This window comes from Anser brachyrhynchus, assembly GCF_964034855.1.
Source record: "Anser brachyrhynchus genome assembly, chromosome: 9".
Lineage (NCBI taxonomy): Eukaryota > Metazoa > Chordata > Aves > Anseriformes > Anatidae > Anser > Anser brachyrhynchus.
Genome location: NC_137703.1, coordinates 6,833,180 through 6,855,699, shown reverse-complemented (window position 1 = coordinate 6,855,699; position 22,520 = coordinate 6,833,180). Strand labels below are relative to the sequence as shown.

At 35.7% G+C, this 22,520-nt stretch overlaps 1 protein-coding gene across 15 annotated transcripts in view; it reads right to left on the bottom strand.

The window, feature by feature from the left end:
* Positions 1–5,846: 5,846 nt before the first annotated feature.
* The window catches only part of NAALADL2 (N-acetylated alpha-linked acidic dipeptidase like 2), a 438,404-nt gene continuing 421,730 nt past the window's right edge, over positions 5,847–22,520 (bottom strand). For all 15 annotated transcript variants that reach the window (XM_080604240.1, XM_080604236.1, XM_080604232.1 and 12 more), the window contains one exon: positions 5,847–14,207. In XM_080604240.1, coding sequence (XP_080460366.1) covers positions 14,009–14,207 — 199 coding nt within the window. In that variant the 3' untranslated portion in view covers positions 5,847–14,008. The remainder of the gene's footprint in view (positions 14,208–22,520) is intronic.

Genomic DNA, 22,520 nt, shown 5'->3' with positions numbered 1-22,520 from the left:
GAGCTGGATAAGGTTCCCATCTGTGTTTTCCTCTTCCCCTTGAACAACTCACATGGATACACTGGAATTTTGCACAGTTCATCCACATGACATTTGGTCAATGCTGCCTGACATGGAAGTATTTTCTAGGGTGAATTACTGCATTCCAGACATCAGTCTTTTACAACCATAAAGAGGCTATCACATTAGCTATATCAGAAGAAGTTATATTCTAATTAAAACAAACATGTTTTAATGTAAATGTGTTTATATGGTCAGAGAAACATGATGGTTATTTTGCTAGGTTTGGATATGTCATGAGTGTTGGGTGTGGTTATGTCTGCTTTCTATGTGCCTATTTATTCAAAACCTGTTGCTGCAAGTCCACAGATTAAATGGGTTTAATAAGAGTGGACTCCTTGTTCTGAGTTCTTGCTTTACTTGTCAAACTCTTTTTTTTTTCTTTTTTTTTTTTTTGTGGATGGTGTTGAATGTAGACTAGGTGTCTAGTCGGGATTTTGCCCAAATAATTATTAAAATAATTTAAAGAACAAGCAAACGTGTATTCATATTAAAAAAAAAAAAAAAAAGCTGGTGCGAACTTGTGCGAACTGTGATAGAAGAAAATACCATTATGTGCCTTGAGCTGATATATTTCTGTTTTATGCTACTGCCTAAAGCACAATCACAGAGCAAAGAAATGAGAAATTTTAAAGGCTACTGAACACTGGAGATGTGAAATCAGCACCAGGTTATTTAGCACAGGTTCTTAGAATGATATGTAGGGGAGATGCACTGCTCAAGGACTCTCCAGCACACACTTATAATTGTATTGTTTGATGGGCCACTGTGTAATACAACTGCCTGAAATATAAAAAGCCAAAAGAAAATAAAGGCCCCCTGAACTCCCCTAAAGCAACCTCCCATAATTTCTCTTGCAACTCGTTTCTTTTCTAATGTATCATTATGTTTTACTTGTATCTGTTTCCAGGTTCACTGATATAAAATGCTGATCACAGCCTTTTTCACAATTACACTTTTCTATCTCTATTTCTTAAAAAACAAATAGAATTCCAAAAGGCTTAACGTATTATTAAACACGCTCCATTTCTATCAGTTTCAGTGGATGATAATGGCATTTGGTCACTCTCAGACCTGCAAACTGAGTTGAGATTTCTACCAAATGGAATCAAGTTCAACCTTGACATTTTGCTTCAGTTTGCTTCATTTTAAAATAAATGCGTAGACACTTACTTGAATTTCACTGTGCCCTCTGGACACTTAAGCACACAATTCTAAATTACTTCAAGGCATCTGTCTTACTTTATCTTAATCATGGTATTGTTTCTTCTTAATACAATTGTTCCACAACAAATGTTATCAGTGCTGCACTAGAACTTCATGGGGAAGGTTTGGCCCTCTTCTATGAGCAAAGGCTTGGCAAATATCTCAGGATAGAGTGCTAGGTCCATGGATACATTGCAGAGAAATGACATGGTCTTGTATTTTATATGCTTTAAAAAAGAGTGACCTGTTCTCAAGATGCTGCTATCAAGGAGACTCTAGCAGACAGAAGCTCCATTGAAGTGAAATTCTAATAGTAACACAGGCAGAAACATCAACTGTAAATCAAGGAGGGTGTTTAGTTCAGCTTGTTAAAAGGCTCAGACTAGCCTGAAATTTCATGTCATCTTGACAGATTTATAATGATATGAGTGGATACAGAGCCTGACCTGCCATCTTTGGCAGAGTCAAATTTGCCATCCAATAAAATATTCAGGCAGGTAATTTTCAACTTTAAATGTCCATGTCCCCTCTTTCAGTCAAATTCTTCCCTGATGCTATGAAATCCAGAGTGATTCCACTGACTTGTACAGGCTTTTCCCATTTACTCTATAGTCAGTGGAGTGACTGTAGATTTAAATCAGTGTAATTGGAAGTAAAAGTTGGCTTTTTAAGTCTACTTCTATTTTTAAAGTCTTCTCTGTCAAGTTTCATGAGGTCAGATGTGAAGATGAATTTGTTGTTTAAGCTTCTTTCTCCTGCAGGCAAAAAGCTTAATCATTTTTTTCTACTGACCTTGTCTTGTCTAAAGATGAGTCAATGAATCAAGTTATGAATGATATATCATGAATAAATGATTTATGCCTGGTCAGATCAAATATGATGTATTACTTAGGTCCTCGAGTATTATTGCATATAAAGATTTATCCAAAGTGTCATACAATTGGTCAGGGAGAGAATTCCTGAGACTCTGTATGTCCTCTTGGAAGGAAAAAAAAAAAAAAAGAGAGAGAGAGAGAGAAAAAGAAAAAAAAAAAAGTAACTGTTCTCTGGTGAGAGAAATTTGTCTTGGCAAAAATCTCTCTCTGACAAAGGCTTAGGAAGGATGGTCAAGCAGGTATAGTTCTCTGCAGGAGGTCCCAGATATGCCTGCCTTCCTGATTCTTTGCAAACTCGCTTCACATCTGTCCCACTGTCTATAGGGTGTTGTTATAATGATCACCTTAGAGACTGATGTGATTAAACAACATAGCAATTTCTTTTTATGTATTTACAAGAGTAATTTTTTTCCTTATTTATTTGCTGGTCCAATAGCTTTCTGTCTTAGCCTTTACCATACGGATTACTCATTATTTGAAGCAGATTAATGTATTCTGAAAATGTTTTCTCAGAAATATTAATAGGTAAAAGAAAAGTTGGTAAGTATAATTATTCTGACAATAAATTGTTCCCCTTACCCTAAAAAGGCAATACAACCAGCAGGAGCTGACGGACACTTCTTCATTGCACCCATGTGCATGGGGAAGGCCTCATGGAAGTTTTTTGCAGTTTACAAAGTTGCACAGACTAGAGTAAATTCCTTGGATGGCCAGCAAAGTAACTGAGGCAGAATTCTGCCAATCTAAAAATGCACAGTAGGAGGTGCATTACTGCTTTGCTAGATGGAAGGAAAAAAAAAAAAGAAAGAAAGAAAAAAAAAGCCATGATACTGCAACCAGCCACTATAAATTTTTCTCCCTAAATCTAATGATAAAACATCACTGGTGTTTGCCATGGAACATCAAGCTAAATTCTTCATATATTAATAAAAATGTTACATGCCACAAATTTATGTATTAGATTTTTGTACTGTAAAAAGAATTATTTAAAAAGCTGCGTTTTTATTTAAACTGCTGCTTTCCCTGCTATTTTATAATAGTGAGTGATAATGAAGTTGTCATTTTACATATAGGATAATAAATTGCCTTGCTATGAATACAAGGCTATTACTCATAGGGCCCTGATTATGTTAGGCTAGGAGAGCATGACAAGCACTTTATGAATGGCAGAGTCCTGAAAGTGAACTCAGTCAGTGTTCATTATAGGGTCATTCTACTAGAATCTGAAACACGAACTTCATGCGTGGGGGTATGATCTAATTTTTCTTGCTCACTGTGTAAGTAGCATCTGCATATCAAGGTCCCCCATCACCGTTCTGCACCTTCATTTTAGATAACACAGTGATCTTTCACTTCAGGAAATGCAGTGACACATGACATATGTGGAAACTTACTCAGCTAATTTGGCCATCTTTCATATGTAGTCCCACGCTGACAAACACCTGCCTGTCACACAGGCTAGACAAATCCATCTTTATGAATTCCAACACCGAGCCCTATTATTATTCAGAGGAAAAACACAAAAATAAACTTAGAAATATCAACCTTTTTGTAGCAGATGCAGACAGCAATCTCTTTTTCTCCTTGTTTTACTGGATGCTGCATTCCAGTTTGGAATTCAACAATTCCTTTTTGATAGGTATTAGACATTTCACTGTCTGACTAGTTATATGGCAGCACACCTTCTCTCATGTTAGAACTTACACATACCCATGTTACCTGGTTTTAGACCACAATGCTTAACGTTAAGGTTTTCCTTCTGTCTTCTGTAACAACCTCCACTAGTTTATTCTATCAATGCAAAGACATTTCTCAAACATTTTGTCTTGATTATTGACAAAAAATGTCCCCATTTTGCCTCACTTTACATATGCATTCAACTTTCATTCAAAAATGACCAACAACCATGTGAACACTAATACCATTTTACGATTTACATTTTATATTTCTATATTTTCAGCTCTTCAAGTACATCTCCAACCACTATTTTCCCTTCTTCCCATAGAAGAGACAGTGACAGAGTTCTGATAGGGCACTGTGCTCATCATCACCTTCTGTAATCATGGCTAAGGGATACAGAACAATGCTGTCTGAAACTGATTTGTATTGTGCAGTTTAAAAGCAGCTTATTCTTAAGAGGTGACAGGTAACTTTTTTTTTTTTTTTTTTTTTTTTTAAAGGGAGAAGTCAAATTTCAAGTACAATAGCCACTATAAACTGTCATTGATGTTAAAAGGAGGTGAATACTGGCATGGTATTAATTCTGATGTGTATTCTTTTGTGCAGGAAAAGCAACCCTTAACCCAATGGGGTAATTCATCTTTGGCATGGCAATGACCTCAGCTGAAATACACCAAAGATGAATTCAAGGCATTGGCTAGAAACATTATTAGATTTCTCTTGAAATGAGATTGTCAAACAATGTCAGAAAGTGCTTCTCCTATTTGTAGCTCAGCCTCAAACACGTGGATGAGATCTTTACTTGGTGTACGCTGACAGCCTCAAAGGAGTGATCTTGGTTTACAACACTTGAGATACAGCCCAGAGCCTCTTCAGCTGAGAGAAGACTATAAGCAGAAAGAGATTGAAGTTTGTTAGAAATAATGTCGATGGACTGCTCAAGGTCACTCTACTGCAAGAAATCTCTGCCTTAATGCCTTTATATACTTGCATAAACATGGACTTTAAGACTTTTTAAACTCAGACATTTAGATCTTGCTTATTTTACCTAGTTCTCAGACTGCCCACACCCATTCTTGTCTGATCCAGTTGTTATTGAGTGTCTCAAAACTGATTCCACTCCCAGAACCACCCAGAGTCCCTTTTGTATTCCCTGCTGATGGAATATAGAAGCTAGCTCCCAAGAGCCTGTGTTTCTCTTTCAAAGACAGGATTTGCTACTGTTCCTAGTGTTAGTCTAGGAAGTCTTACCGATCTCATACCTTGCCCTTCCCAAACTAAACCAATTGGTGTAAGGCTGATCTGCTCTTCCTGGTCTAATGCAAATTCCGAACAGATTCAGAGCTGGTTAAACTGTCATCAGAGTTCTTTGGGCAAGCGTCACATCTCCACTGTGTGTTTGCTGCTGCAATGAAATCTTCTTACCAGGACCTGCCTTTCCCAGAGCCCACTTTTGTCACTCTTATGACTTTCAACCCACCGGTGGCTCCATCAGGCAGTTGTGGATCCACTGGCCAGAATTTGTTTCTGCTCCCACCCTGCTCATAAGCATAGTACAAAAACACTTCATTGACAGTGTCAAATTATTCTTCAGTTCAGTTGCGTGGTTACAATATCTACACTTCATATAAAATTCAAATGTCTTCATAATTACATGTAGACTCCATTCATACATGGATCTCTATGCGACTTTGATAAGGAATACAGGAGCAAAAGATGCTATAGCAATCTGAAAAGAAAACAGTGATTTTTTTTTTTATATTCCCATTCTCTCAGACAAATCTGTTCTATACCAAGCCTGACTACTTGAAACTGTTACAATATGTCAAATGTGTATATATATATACGTATATAAACTTTATTGTTCAGAAAAAAATCTGTGAAAGAAAATAATGGTCCAATCTCATGGGCAGAGCCACAGAAGATTTTCATACCTAGGCAAAGAGCATTTGGCTTCAATGATGTTCTTCAGTGATATGGAGTTGCACATATCTGTCAGCAGGAATTCAAAATCAGATACTTGCATAAATTGTTGATATACAGCTGGCTTTTATTTTCATGGCACATGTTTACATGGCTTAAAGAAAACATATTCTGAATGAATACGTTTCACAATTTATTCCTTAACATTCCATGAGATATTCTAGTCAAGAGCTGCAGTTTGTATGGAGCTAACGTACCAAACTAGATTAATGTTCTAGCCGTTATTAAAAACATTATGAAGGTATCACTTTTATTTTTACTTTTAATCCGGTGAACATGAAAGCAGTTTCAGGAAAAAAAAAAAAAGCAAACAAACAAAAAAACCTACACAAAATGGAAATAAAATTTGGAAATACACATTTGTTTACAATGAAAATATTTCATTACACCTCTCAAGTGCTTCATAAGTAGAGAAAAACCTTCAAGTTATTTATATATAATAAACAAAACATGGAATTCATATTTTCATGAGATAACTACTTAATCATAAACTGAGTGGTCTCTTTCTTGTGATAGAATTCAGGCTGTTCAATAGTTTTTGTTTTTTTTTTGGTAGGAGTCTCATATTGTATACTTGGAGATTGATCCTAAGTATGTACCCTCTGAAAATCTTGACTCCCAAAAAACATACAAAGGCATCTACCTGAAAGGCCAATTATCTGAATGTGGATGATTCAAATTTTACCTGTAAGTAAATTATTGGATCCCAGTTTCTGAGGTTCTGTCTAGCTGTATTTTTCTTGCTTTTCTCCTTCTTCCCAATTTTTATTACACTTTAATGCCCTGGGATCTACGTTACTGAATCAGCAGCTTGAGAGGCATATGTTAGAGCTTACTGGCAGAACCAACTAAAAAAAGAAAGCTAAAACAACAAAAAAAGCAAATGAATATAATTTCAAATCATTCAGTGCAATGTACATCATACACATCTTCATATTCCAGTTTGATTTCTAGCAAAAATATAACAATGGAAAAACAATGTCTAATTCACAACCACTTTCACAAATTGGCTATTATTGAATTCCAGTCCACGGTGCCTTCTGTCAAACACTGTCATAGACCGCAAAAATCATATTCGTAGCACAGATAAGTAAAGTGTATTTCTTAATCAAAGTACGTAGAATCTCCTTACATTAATAGTCAATGTTACCTTTTCATTACAGTACGTTATAAAAGTACAGTTCATACAACGTAAACTAATTTTGCAAATATGCTGTTGTATTCAGACTCAACATTCTATAATGCATTATAAAAATCAACCGTTCATTGCACATTTCCACACAACATGATATTTATTGGTTTCCAGGAATCACTGCATCAAGTTTATACTACTGCATGGTTGAAAAAACTAGTTGCTTAATATTCAGAATTGACTAGCTATCAGTTGTGGTACCTTGATTTTACTACACAAAAACTTCGATGTAGACGGAACGAAGGAGTCATCATGCAGGCGTCTCACACTCTGTGTCAAAGCTTCACAAAGATAACACAACTTGACAGCTTCTCCCTTGCATACAAAAGGCAGAAATACTTGCATATTCCATCTGATTAGTTAAAATCTGTAAGGTGTTACGTGACATAAAAATAATGGTTCATACTGAGAATAACATGATCACTGATAACAGCATTTGAGCTTTAATCCTCAAAGGTACAGCAATGCTGACACACAACACATTACCATGCAGCTAGGTATGAACACAATGCTAAAATCTGGCCTTAGGCAGAAGAACATAATTTTCCAGACCTGTACTAAAACCCCAAGAGTATCTGTTCCAAATATCTTCACTCATGCTTTTTTTGGCAAATGGTTAAAACACTTGACTGTGAAGCGTTCCCTGAATTCATTATACTTTCTCTGGATATGGAATTATATTCATTTTCCATTTGTCTCAGAATACCAAATCATAATATGTGTGATAAGAGTATGTTGCATACTGACTTGCATAAACTGCAAATGGAAAACAAAGAGAATTTGTATTTATCTTATCTGCTCTAAGTATGAAATATTAAGCATCTCCTTATTTCTCCTCTAGTGGATTCATAGACTACAAGATGTTTCAGCTGTCGAGAACAGAAAATGAGACTACATGAAAAAAACAACAGTGTTCTAGTATACTTCTTCAGAACCTTCAGTACAGACTGAAAACACCCGAAGTCTGGGAAGTACTTGCAAAATATTATATTTAACTTTTTAAGGACATGGTTTCTGTAGCAAACTAATGCCTCAGTCAGACTTATCTGTCCCACCTGGTTGTCACTCAGACCAGTATCAGGCCTGCACTACCTAACAGCTGACTGGAGCTACAAGGGACACTAATTAAAAACTGTGGAAGCACGCTGACAGCTCAGACTACACCCTAACATTCCACCTGTAGAAAGATTTTGTCGCAGGTGCTAAGAGAACTCAATGTCACATTGCTGTATTACCAGTTTGCTGCAACTAGAACAGTTTCAAATGCGGGAAAATTAGTAGGTCTTTGCAATACTATCATAAAAACATACTTGTTCTCTTTAGTGCCTGAAAGCATTGCATTGCATACCTACACCACTGCATGGCAACGGCAAGCACCCAAGCATATTATATCATATATATTAGCAGCTCAGTAAATGACCTCCTTTCAAGGACCATGCTTTGAAATACAACTTCTAATTCTACCAAAAAATCCAAGAATGATCAGACAAGAAGACCTCACATTGTCTTAACACATGGTAAGCTTTCCATAAACATTAAAGATATCAGGAATTTAAAAGGAGTAAAGAGTAAGACTTCATTTTCAAAGGCTTGTTAGAAAACAAATCAGAGAAAAGTAGTTTAAACGGAACCATAATCTTTTTTAACCCAACAGATTAGGCAGACAAGTAAGTATAGACAGCATTTATGTAGCAAATGTTGTTCTTCACCTACATTCTGATTGCATTTCTTAAATTAAGCCCTTGGATCAGTTCCAATTTGTGAAGCTCATAAGAGAACGTGTACATTAATCCATGCCAACATTTATAACAACTCTTCAGTTAATACTGAATTATAATAGATCACTTATACATGCACATACTGCCTGTGTATACTTAGCATTGACAAAGAGATTCCTGCCCATTTTTTGAAAAAATGTACTCTTGATTGTAATAATATATATTAGGAGATTAAAGAGAATAGGCTAAACATAAATAAACAATATTCTGATATAAAATCTTTTGGGAAATTCCATAAACAGTAGCCAAATTCTGCTGACCTTACTCATGTAGTATAGCACCCTGATAAGCAGTCATGGTAAAATCAATCCTGCTGAAAGAAACAGACCAAGTCAGTATGACAGGGGGAACAATCTTTCAGAGAACCTAAATCTGCATGTGTACATATTCTCCAGTTATGTTGAGCGTGTAAGAGCAATACTACATACAACCAGGGGCAATGGGATTAAAATTAGGGAAAAATAATGTTAGGTCTGATTGCACCATAGTTTTAGAAAATGTACAGTCCGATTCAGATACTCTTAAATCATATGCTACCTATCTACTTCCTAAATGAGTCTTCATTATCCTTAGGCACTTCCTTGGTTCAAGTGTTCACATTCAAGTACATTTTTGTGCATATGGCTTGAGTCCTGGCCATCCTTAATCACTTAAAACACTGTGATACAGTAGCCAAGTTTTGCTTCTGCTCTAACCATTTTTTCTTCTACGTGTATTTATACATATACCTTTTGTATGTAGCCATTATGTAGCCAGTTTTTTACAGTAAATATAACCTTTAATAGTAACTAATTGTTTATTCTATATTTCTGAGACCTTTGCTTGCTATATTGGATTCTCTATCCCAAGTTTTGTAGACTCAGCTCCAACAGAATCATAGAATCATTAAGGTTGGAAAAGACCTTCAAGATCATCCGGTCCAACCATCACCCTGCTTCCAATGTCACCCTGTAAACCATGTCCCTAGAAGACACCTTGCTATGTTTTGAACATTTGCAGTGCTGTATAAGACTAACTGTTCTCAAAATTCAGGTCCCAGACATCTTACAATGAGATTTGTTTCCTATCACTCACCTTTCTCAGACTTAATAAAATGCAAGAGAGTGCTAAAGGGAATGAACATCCTCCACCCTAGGCTATGGATAGCGTCTACAATGTGTCAAAGGTACCCATTTCTGGGTAACGCAGATAACAGTTCACCACAGAAAGCTTCTGGGGAACATCTTAACTGTTTTCTTGAAAATGCATATGCATATAACTATGCTTACAGTATTTATTAGTTTTAAAGCCAGAAATACAATTACCATAGCATATAGCTGCCCATAAGCTGATTTTTCCTTCCTGCATTTTCTAACTCATCTTGTGTTCTCAGTGTGTCTTGTAACGTATACCAAAAACCTGTGATTGGGAACCAGGCACTGTAACAAACTCAGAAGATAAAGGCATTAGCCTCTACAACTTAAAAATAAACCTCTTAGTGAGAAGTACAAATTTCCATATACAAACTTTCCAACATATTAACTGTGGATTTCTGGAGACTTTGGCCAAGAGTTTTCACTGAATGAAATGATGGTTATCCTTTGAATGTATGTAATTAAACCTATTAATAAATTAACAACTAAAAATATAGGGAGCAATTTGGAGAAACTATATCTATGGAAGAAGATTTTATTTTTTATTTTTTATTTATTTTTTTAACTATGAGTGTGACCAAGCACTGGAAGCCACTGTCCAGAGATGCTGTGGAATCTCCATCCTTGAAGATATTTAAAAGTCATCTGGACATATCCCCTTCCGGGAATACAGCTCCAGGTGATCCTGCTTGAGCAAGGACTAGATTGGCCTCCAGAAGTACCTCCTGTGATACCTGAGAAATTTTGCCTTTCCCTTCCTACTGCTTCAGGAACTTAGATCAGCTGTGGTGCCTTCTTTCACACATCTAGACTGAAATGCCTTTTAAAAGGTAAGTGAAGCAGTGCAAAATGAATGCTAATTTTCTCATGTAGTTATTATTTACATCAGTGTTTGTGTGGATGTATCATCTCACTGCAGGTAAATTAATATTTCTGCAGTGTTTTGAAGATATAAGGCATTTGCATATTTGTGTGTTTGCATATTTGCACATATACTGTATATCAAAAGAGCCTTGTTTTTCTTGGATGATAAAAACAATTCACTGCCTTTTTTAAGGTTAGTACTCAAAATCCAGCTCCCATGTACTTATTATTCATCTGAGTTGATTATACTTTAGCTTCTTTATGTACTCTCTAAAATACGCACTAATAAAATCTTATTAGCTTTTTATTATCAACCATCTCAACATACAAATATTGCAAGCTGCAAGGATTCTCTGGTCACTGAGAGTATGACTCTAGATTACTTAGTAATCGATGCATTTGTTATACTGTCTCTGGCAGTTGATGCTTCTGTAAAGGTAACAGATTTTTACTATCATTCAGGCAATCTGCAAACATCCTGCAGCCTTTAAGGGTGCTCTATTCATTTCAAAACAATACAGGAATGAATTCAGTCTGGGTAAGCTACTATGATTTACTAATACCTTCCCTTAGCTGATGTTTCACAGCTAGAAAATTCTGTTAGAAATACTCTGGGTATTTAGGATCTTAACTTGATATAAATTCTTTGAAGTCAATGGGTAGATTTAAAAATCAATGGAAGGATATGGCTCAAAAGTGCCTTTTCCAAAGCTGTAACGGTGCAAATATTATCACTGAGCACTCACTTATATACATAGGATTTGAACATTTGAAATAAAAACCTAGAGATCTACAAGTGTGAGATGGCATTGAAATCAATGCATTTTTGTCCCTAAAGAGCTCATTTGATTCATCTCTACAACAATAATATATGATTGTCTCTAGAGTTTACAGGTAGCAATACAGTAGCAATACCTTTTGTGGTGCAGTACTTTGAAGTCTGCTGTTTCTAAAGGTGTTATAGAAGGACATTATTGAGAAAACAAGATAAATGTTTTAGTGAGGAATTACATGGTTGAGAAATCATACATGAGAGATACTCATCCCAACTGATTTCCCTGATTTTGCATGAGTATGCTTTGGGCTACATTAGGGGAAGGTTTGCTGGACAGGAAATAGTTATTAAATTCACCTGGCAGAGTTAAAGGAAGTGTTCATCTCTGGTTTTGGTCTCTTAATGGCACCTGAGCCTATATCATTGAAAACCATAGACATTGACTCCACTGTGAGTCAGCACTCTAAAGAAATGCTACTAAACTTACTGTTAGAAGAGTCGTCCCTATTAGAAAAGACAATTCACATGTAGTGCGCATATTATATTCCTAAATACTATCACAAAAGAAACATACAACTCAAATGTGACTATTCCAACCAGTTAAGTATTACTATAATAAAAATTATGGAAACAAGGGGATAGACAAGCATTGGATTATCATAAAAAATGTTACTCTTCACAAGTCAAACCCTCTTTGCAGTAAACAGACTTGGTACCAGCATTAGCAAGAGAATAATCATACGCTCTTTCTTAACAGATGCCAGGTAAACTGAGGAGATAATCATGTCTAAGTTCATGCAGTCACAGTCACTGTTACTGAACATATTCTCACTTCAGTTGTGGCTGTACAATTGCATAGCCCCACCTCTGTCAGAACAGGGATGCTTTTGCCCAAGTTATGACAAAAACTTGCAAAGAAATGTAGCAACAGCATAGCTGTATGTACCCTGTCCTAGGCCACTGCTAACAGAGGCCCATTTGCCAATGTCTTTGGGAAAACAGACAGAAACACAGATCCAAAAACAACTCTCATTTCTTGCTATGTGAACATATACTTTGAAATTTTCCTGAAGGCATTTCTTTACATTCATACAGATACCTGAAATGTTTCTGCAATGTTTCCATGGCAAATTTGGTAACAATACATTTATTGTTTCCATCAAATAAATTATATTTTAATTCTAAGGATCTATATAAAATTATTTTTTAACCTCTAATCCCAGAATCATCTGGGATTGTAAAACTCTAAACCCAATTGGGTTTATCAATTTTAAGTGTTCATATTATTAAGACGCAATTCTCAAGTGTGTATATGATCCCCTTAGAGGTTTAGGACACTGAACCTCCTGATCCTTTCATTCAGAGATTACTTCAAGTCAATGCTGTAATGGTGTGATTACAGCCTCTGGGGACAGGGCTTCCACCAATGCAAACTAGCCCTGCAGTATGCTTCACCGATTTGTCTTCAGAGGTGAATTGCTGGTTCCGTAGTAGGGAACAAACTGGGCACTACAGTTGGAATGACCCACCCTGGAATAGTGAGTGGTGTGGCCAAGTGGTGGAATCTCAGAAATGTTTCCAGAACTCTGAGTTCTTATTTTCACTTACTGCTCCCTGGAAATTTAGGGAGACCTTGAAGTGGTTTCTTTCGGTAACACATAAGATTACAAGGCCTGTAGCCTAATTAGACTAGGCAGTTCCTTTTACTTAACATAAAAATTCAAAGTTTTTTGCACTTTTAACTACTGATGCAAACTTTTCAAATCACTTGTAATCATCACATAAATTCTCTCTCAAAGAATTAGTAGAGAAAATAATTTTGTTTCAGACAGAAATGTGATAATCGAAGTTTATCTATATTCTCAGAATTGAGGTATTTATTGTTCCACAGGAATAAAGATGTTAGATTGCACTGATAAGGGTGTTTTGAGCATTTCCAGATTAACTTCAGCACTGCATACCCCAGAAAATGCCACATCCTTCAACTACTTATTCTGAAAGGAGTAAGGAAGATGAGTTTGCTGAGGAAGTTAAGGAACACAAGAGTATATTTAAGTCACATTTTTCTGATAGAGTAGGCATGGAAAGCTCACCTGGATATACATCTGGGGTGTCTCAGAACCAGGTCTTCAGTGTATTGCAGGATGTGCTTGGTACTTCGCTAGATTGAGCTCTTAGTCATAAAAATATATTTTACATATAAAAATACAGCAGATGTCCTTCCAAAAATCATTAAGTGTTAGTCCCTCCCATTGTTTTATACATTCAGAAACAGACATTTGAGATATACTGTGAACAGTGCAAAAGACTGTTTTACATTTATAAAAACACACATTGCAGTACATTTTAGCGCCAACTGAAAGAAAAGTTGAGAAAGGTTTCATCCTCAGAGAAATTCTGGTCCAAGTCGAACTTTTGTTTAGCGAGTTGTAAACAAACGTCTTAGAATGCAGAGAATTCTCTCATTTCTTTCCAGCTAAGGTAGTCTCAAACACATCAAGTCCTGCTTTGAAGTAAACCTGAGCTGAACTGATGCTGTTCAGCACCTCTGACAAGGCTGCTTGAATGGTCTCATTTGACTGATGTAGTTTGTAGTGCTCCAGTGCCTCTAGCAGTACTGAAAACTGGTTTGTCCTTTCATCTAGTCTGTAAAGAATATTTCTAAAAAAGAACAATGGAGAATGGTAAACTTTTTACTCAAAACAATCTTCAGAAATCATCAAGAATCCTTGCAAGTATCAGACACATTTTATAGATGATACATATTATGCACAGTAAAGCTGACCCATGGCAGACCGAAAGACAACTGCAGATTTATTACGGCTTTGTAAACTGAATCTTTCCATTGATCTATGTGTAAATACATTGAAACATTCACAAAAGTCCATCAAAGAAATTTCAAATTCCTTTTTGGTCTTTGAAAATTTCATCAAAATCATGAGCTTAGGCCCATCACACCCACTGTGAAGTTTTTCGTGTCTCAGCTGCACTCTGTGTATTCCTCTCTAAAAAAAAGTTTAGTTATTATTGCGGACTGTAGGCATGGATTTTTTCCCCCCCATCTGCTCCTGTTATTTATTTCACACTTCAGAGGTGAAATTCTAGCTGCACTGAAGTCAATGGTAAAACTCTCACTGCCTTCAGCAGCACCTTTATTTCATCAATAATCCTATGTGGCATCAGAACAAGAGTAACCCATCTTTAATGTCACGTACTTGAGGAAGGAAATAAATGGAATGCACAGCTAAAGCCTTATGAAATAAAATCAGTGTTTTTCTATAATAATATCTGCAAGACTTTTTTAATGGCTTATATCAAAATCCATGCAAAGGCAATGTCCGATTCCCTGGAAATGTTATCTGTGTGAGGTGCTGAAGGCTCATTATTCAAAGCTAGCTATTGATTTCGTTGAGACCTTTTGAAGCAGGCTGTAAATATTATCTAAAAGCAGGTGTAATCATTATCCTAATTAGAAGAGCATGTAAATATCATAAATCTCCACCCAGGGGCTCCTTTGATTATAAACAGAAGTGAGTGAAACTTGAAGCAGGAACACCACAAGTGATCTTGTGCAACACCTTATCCTTAAACACAATGCAGGAGTTCAGGGCAGCGGGGAAGTTGTTTCATGGAATGAAACCAACAAGTAAGCAGAACAACTTAGACAATCCATTAGTAACATAACTGCTTGACAGGACAGGCCCAGTGGCAACTCCAATTAGTAATAAAACTGCCAAGTACCTACAAGACAGATGAGCACAGAAGTGTATCTTATTACTACAACAGTCATCTAATTGTTAGTCTATCAGGGGGAATGGTGATGAAGAAGCAGAATAAATAACACCACAGAACATATACAATCTTCTGCCATGATTTTCAGTTTGAAAAGGTGTTTTGTGTTTTACAAAGATATGAAGTAATTCCTACCCTCATAACACAATTTTTTCAGTCTTTAATTTTTCATCTTTCTGTATTGGATATATACCTAAGACCAGCAACAAAATATTAACACCGTGCAATATGAATTGTAAGCTTTTTATCCCCTGATATTGATGCACCTATCCATTTCAAGTGTTCTGCAATGCAATACACAATCCTTCTAAATACAAGGGGGAAACAGTTTGTTTCCAACATTGCAGTAGAAGGATAGCTTGCACACTTTAAGTAGTGGGTCATCTCAGACCTAGATCATTTAGCATGAAACAGGTTAGGAACACTTACAGGAACAGCACAGCATGGACAGAAGCCTCCATCAAGAGGGCAGCAACAAGCAGACACGGCAAAAACTTCTTCAGCTTGCACTGGAGCAGCCAGAGGAGGACATCTGCTGGCTTCCTCATTTCTGAGCTGATACTACTTGTCCTTGAGAATATGATGCAGCTTACACTCAAAGGTGACTGAAGTTATATTATGGATTGTCCCTAAAGCTTCTTTGTGATATAGTAAATGAAAACTGTGTATGTTGAGAACCAGAAAAAAATCTTGGTTGGTTGGTTTTTAAGGATAGGCTGTGCTGTGGGAAATACTGTAGCTTTCAAAGCAGGGATTGATTTTGCTCCCTCTGAAATCAATTCAGGGACTCCTGCTGAGATCAGTACGAGGAGAATCAGGCTTCTGAAGAACTCTCCTCTACTGTACCCACAGTTCACAGAGAGACAGAAGCCTGTTCACAACCCCTCGAAGCCCTTGAACAGCAGGGGCAATACTAGAGATAATCACATTACTTTTCTACTCTCAGGAGGTATGCGACAATCCTGTCTGGTAGCTGGTGTCTGGGAGAGTTTGAGCAAGGGTTCTGCTCCAAATGCCTACAACACTGGCAATATGATCTATATTAGGATTCCTCTGTTTCTTTACTGGTGGTAATGTCAACTAATAAGAATGTAATAGGCCAATAATCCACCAGCAGAACAACACTGACTTAGACTGCTAGGAATCACTCTAAAGAGAAGATGATCTGAAGATGGAAACATTTAGGGACTCCTGAGAAAATAAGTGAGGTGAATAGAAACTGATCTTTTCCTATCCCATCTTCAAAAGTGCTGTAAATAAGGCACATAGGGGGAAAAAAAAAAAAAAAAAAAGAGGTCTACCTTGAGAGTAAAGGATGTTAGAAGAGTTTAATTCTACAGCTGTGATTCCAATGGCAGGTACTGTAGAAGACAAATATTCCCTGCTCACCACACCTGACTACAGTACAAATCGGTGTCTAATGAGAAAAACTGAGCAGTTTGATGTATGAAAGAGATGAGCAGTCAGCTATCATAATTTAACAGAATGTCTTAACTTTTGCAATAGTAATACGATTTAGGCATAGCTGATTGCATTGTATGACAGGACCTATTTTTTATTTTTATGTATGCAAATACTTTAAAATAATAATAACATTATACAGTACCTGTTTTTTGCAGATTTTCTGCTAGGGATTCTCACTAGGATCTTTTATTTTCAAATTACTTATCTTTGCTTGGCAAACCATAACACCCTTTTTGTTACATAAAATGATTTCTCTTTTTATGCATGTTCACGAGAATCAATTTATACAATTTTACTTATCTCAGTGCAAGCTTCATCAAATAAATAAATAAATTAAAAAAAAAAAAAGGCTAGTCCAGTTTATTACTTCCATGCCTTTACAAGTCAAAAAAAGTGTTTTCATTAAAAATTACATGTGGACCAAAAAATAAAAACCAGCCATTGCTTTGGCACAGGATATTGCCATGTGACCATGATATGCATAATGATCCTAAGACTCTTTAATTTATACCGTGAAATTCAATGACTTAAACAATTCCTTAATACAAATTGGTTTGTAGTCTACACCTCTAAAACAATGATTCCAGCTTCTGGCCTAATTGCTTAAGTATCTATCTTCATCTTTAACTATTTTGATCCTACAAATATAATTCACGCAGTCAGCTTGACCCATACAAAATGAGAAAACAGAGATGTGTAGTACATTACTGATGACACTAATGAAATTACAACACAAATCACTCATCTTAATGGGCTTGTTTCAATGACACATCACAGTGACCTGGAACGTATAACACTGAACTAGAAAACCTAACAAATAACTTCAGGCACTACTGCTGAAAGAGGTAAAATGTCTCTATACTAAAGAATGAGCCCCAATAAACTAAAGCAAAGAAACTTATGAAATAGATTCTAATAGGACCTCATTTATAACTTTTATGAGCCCTTTGCCTGCCTAGGAACATAAACATTAATTATTTATCAAAATAATGCCATTACAGTTAAATGCTGTTTTATATTATCAGAAATAAGGATGGAATGCTACCCTCACTAAACCAAAATGCATTTGAAAAATTCTTGAATAATCAAACTAAATAATACAGTGACTAACACAAATCAAAATATTTTGAAGATTAGAACAATAGACCAGTACAGATAAAACTAGTTTACTACATTATTCTTGCCATGAAAAAGGATGTTTTAGCTTACAATAAAAGTTTACATGTAGGTGATGTACAACACATAAGTAGAATTAAACAGCTACTTACACATAGCCTCCTATCTAAGAGTTACAGTATGAAATCTTGGAAAGAAAAGTAATTATTAAATCATTAGGACATAGCAGCCAGTATATGGTCCCATAAGAAATGAGTTCAGGTTGTCTCAATGGAATCACATTAAAATCATTTACAGATAAATGCTATGGGCACCCTCTGTCTATTCCATTTATAACACCATATGCTGTGACTACAGCTGCTTCAGCATCCTCACGCATTGAATTTTATAAATCCCTGAATTATTTTTTCTCATATTATCCAGGAAATAAATAAAAAAAAAGCACCAAAACAGGGATTTTCAGCATTTCTATTTCTCATGATAATATTCAGTTTTGAATGTACTTTTCTAAGATCTAGGAGTTTGTTTTCACTCATGCTTGTAAAACACAAAATATTATTAACCAGATAAACAAATAAATGCATTCTAATAATACTATTTACATGTTGGGATCTCCAGTTCCACAGAGTGTTTATTTATTGCAGGACATAAAATATTACAAACTCTCCTTCCCTGAAAACTGCATGAGCCGATTTATTCTATCTTATTTACATCAGTTTGTACCTCAGAAAATTTTATGGTGAAGGTACAAGAAAGCTTCTCTTCTTCCCCTAGGTCCCTGATCCTTTTGATCTCCAACAGTGTTTCTCCTTTCTTCTCTTTTTATTTTTTAAACTTTATTGACATGCACATATACTTGGTTTACCTATTTTATTTCACAGCATTGTTATGGCAGAAGTGGATTATTATAAGATTATAGCTGCTAGCCATGTAAGACTCTCTTTCATCAGGACAAAATGTATGCTGCGGTGAACTGTCATTACATGTCATTATGGATGATCCAGAGGAAAAGCTTTTTTCTGCACTGCTCATTTCTTGCTGAATCAAATGGTGGAAGTTGCTGGCTCTGGGGCCACATGACCAACAGCAAGCATGTGGCCAGGGAAGATGGGATATGGCAACCAACCTTTTAGGGCAACTTAGCTGTAAATGCCAGTCTATTCCTTCAGTCCTCACAAACTCAGCCTGTCATATTTAAGGATCCCTTATTTGTAATGCATTGTTCCTAACTTTTGCTTCCTACACAGCCTATTCTTTTTTAAGGGCCATCACTTACCTTTGTTTAGCACTCTCGTTTATAAGACTGAAAAAAATATTTTACCAGTATGTACTACAGAGAGAGATATATTGAAACCATGTAATCACAATGTTGAATATCTGCCAGACGGATATGTATCAGCAGCTGATAAACTACAGATAACCCAGGCATCAAACTTAACTCAAGACTAACCAAAGGGAAGGCGTTTCAGAGGCATCACTGCGTAACAGTAGCAAACTAGATACACTCCATCCCTGCCAGGCAGAAATTTACCTTGCATAAGAGACCAGAGTTGAGACACCTTTAGTTATGTTGGTTATGGCAAAGGGGGTTCTGGTCAGTCTGTATTTAATAAAAACCTGTTGGGGCATGCGATGACAAGGAGATAATTATTCGAAATCTGAATCTATTTCCAAGAGGCCAATTTAGAATAGGCCGTGTTAAAAAAATAAATCCTGATTTTGGCAGCTCTTTGAAGTGTCTTGAGGCTTGGTTTGGCTAGATTGCTTGCCAAATAAGCAAAGGAAAAAGGGAAGCCAAACTGCAATGATAGCTGGTTACAAGATACATTATCTTTTATTTTCCTACACTTATCTTTGATTACAGTACTTTTTTAAAGGTAATAAATGCATTGTCATAAAACATTAATCTCTTACAGAGTTATTGCTAAAGCTTAAACCAATCTAGCTTAAGTTTCAGCCTGGTGCACCCTGCTAAACCCCCACCCTAGCTGTAACCTTACCTACAGACTACAGACCTTCCCACCTTTACAGATTAATCTGGTAGATCCAATTTGCATGTACTAGCATTCAGAATCCTAAAGAAAAAGATCTGTTAAAAAATCAAGGTGTGTAAAGGTTGCTTTAGGAATTTTTTATGACCAAACCTCAACATTCACAGAAAACATTCGCTTTCAATTGTGTTCTGATGCATATAAGAAAAAGATTTTTTTTTTGATAGTTGAATAATTACTGTCAACAGAAACGATAGACATAAAATAGAGCTAACAGTGTTAGTCTTGATTTTCTGATAATAGGACACTGCTCTGTGGTGGCTTAGAAAAGATTTCGAATGGGAGACTGTATCTATGACAACCTGTAGCTAAACTTTTCCACTTTCATCATATAAACAGTAATTACTTAATTTCTTCTTTTTTAAATATATTCTTGGTGGCTCATGATAGCATAACAGCTTCTAGTATTTTCTAGTAGCTGATATAAAATAAGCATGAGGAAGTACAAGCTGGATGCAAGTTAGTAATCGGAAGAGGACTGGGTGTTCTGGAACAGACTCAAATAAGAATAATGGAGCTAAGAAGTCTGACTAGTTTAAAGACTGAGTTTAAGTAAGTTTAAGTATTTTAGTAAAGTTTAAGTAAAAAGGCATCTTCAACAATACATCTGCTTGCAAGGGCTGAGCATCAACTTTACCTTCCACTCACAGTTTCTCCACTGTTGAAAATCTGCTCGGTTTAGGAAATTTATTTCTTTCCTACTTTGGAGTAGATAAGATGAATAAGTAAGAAGAATCAATTCTACAACTTCAACAGTACAGAACGACTTCACAGAACAGAAGTGAAAAGAAAAAGAAACATTAGGATGCAATTCGTCTTCAGAAGTTCCAAGCGATTATTTATCATGGTTAAAGAGCAGTCCTCTAATTAATTAGGCATGATCTTCTCTAGGGTTTTACAGAAACTAATTAAGTGAGTTTATCTAGAAATTCCTGAAAAAGTCACAAAACTTAACACACTATCAGATTTTTTTCCACAGAGCTTTCAAACTCTATATGCAACTGATGAGAGAATATATACTCCATCTACACATAAAATATTCCCTGAAAATCCTTCAATATTTTCTCTGTAAATTTTTAGAACAAGGACTGCAAGGACCTAAGAGTGATGTATACATTAAACCATATTAACTGTACTTTTAAATTGTTATTTGCTGGCAAGAACAAGTAGGAAAAATACTTTGTTAAATTTCAAATAATGTAGCCGCTGGTAACAAATGTAAGCATGTTGCTCTTTGATTTAAGCTACACTTGTTTTTTAAATGAAAGAAACATATGCTGGATAATTTGGAGGAAACTATTTTTCTTTTAAGGATGTCTCATCTGAAATACTCAAATTCAAAACAGATGTGCTACTATTTTAAAGGACTTGAGGGAAGTGAATTAATAAAATTATTTCCAAATGGCTCACAGCTGATGTTCTAAAGGCTTCATAGTGATTTTTATTTATAAGTTGTGTAAAACATCCGATTCTTAAGGAGGAATGCCATTTACAAACGAAGCATCAAAAGGAAGCGTCCAGTGTTTGATTTATTAAACTGGTTTGACCTCAATTTCCAGCTCTCATCCCGATTAGCTTTATGATCTTAAGTAACTCCATACCACATGGCATGTGAAACCATTACCAAAATCAGAAGGGTCATTATCATAAGAGTTAATTATGGATTAAAAATTAATTATGTCATAATATGTATGTTAAATAAATGCCTGAGGTTGTATTTTATTACATTCTACAGCACACATACACACCATATTTGCACTTTTTAAATTGCAAAGGTAAGTTTCCTATTAATGATCTCACCACCAAATTTCTAAGCCCTGTGGCCTGGGTAATACATTCTGGAAGGGAGGATGACATATTAAATATTTCCCCTATTAATTCTGCTTATTTTTGTACTAGATTTGAGAAACATTCCTGGCTAATATTTAACACTATGTGGTTCTTATCTGTCATGGCCAAAAATGTGAGACCATATAGTTCTTGGATCTAAAAAATGTTATTGACCGTACTGTTTATAAGAACAATGAAATAATGTATGAAATATTAAGTTTCTGTCAAATGTAATAAACTCTAAATCTAATTCTTTATATAACTTTAAGACATCATAGCCTATTTTGCTCAGTAACCCAATATTCTTGGTCTATTTAACAATATAAGCACAAATCTGAGCACGATCTGCCAACAATGGAAATTGAATGGAAACTGTAATGTAATCAAAAGAGTTGCTAGGAGTTGGTGTGATAGCTCTGCTCTGAGCTCACTGAATAGCCTTCTATGAAAGGATTTTTATGGGTAGCCGAACAACCATTGTGAAATGGGCTAAAAATCTAGTAAGGCCACAAATATAAGCAAATATCATTATATTAAAAACACAACAACAAAAAGACTCTTTGCAAGGTCAAGACCATGCACATTTGTGGGAAGTATATGTCCTGGATAAAGTCTCATCTTCAGGGCCACCAATGCTGTATTAAATTATAGTATACATACTAATACTCATTGTAACAAAAATACAACGGGTCTGATGAATACTGCAGTTCTAGAAGTGTAA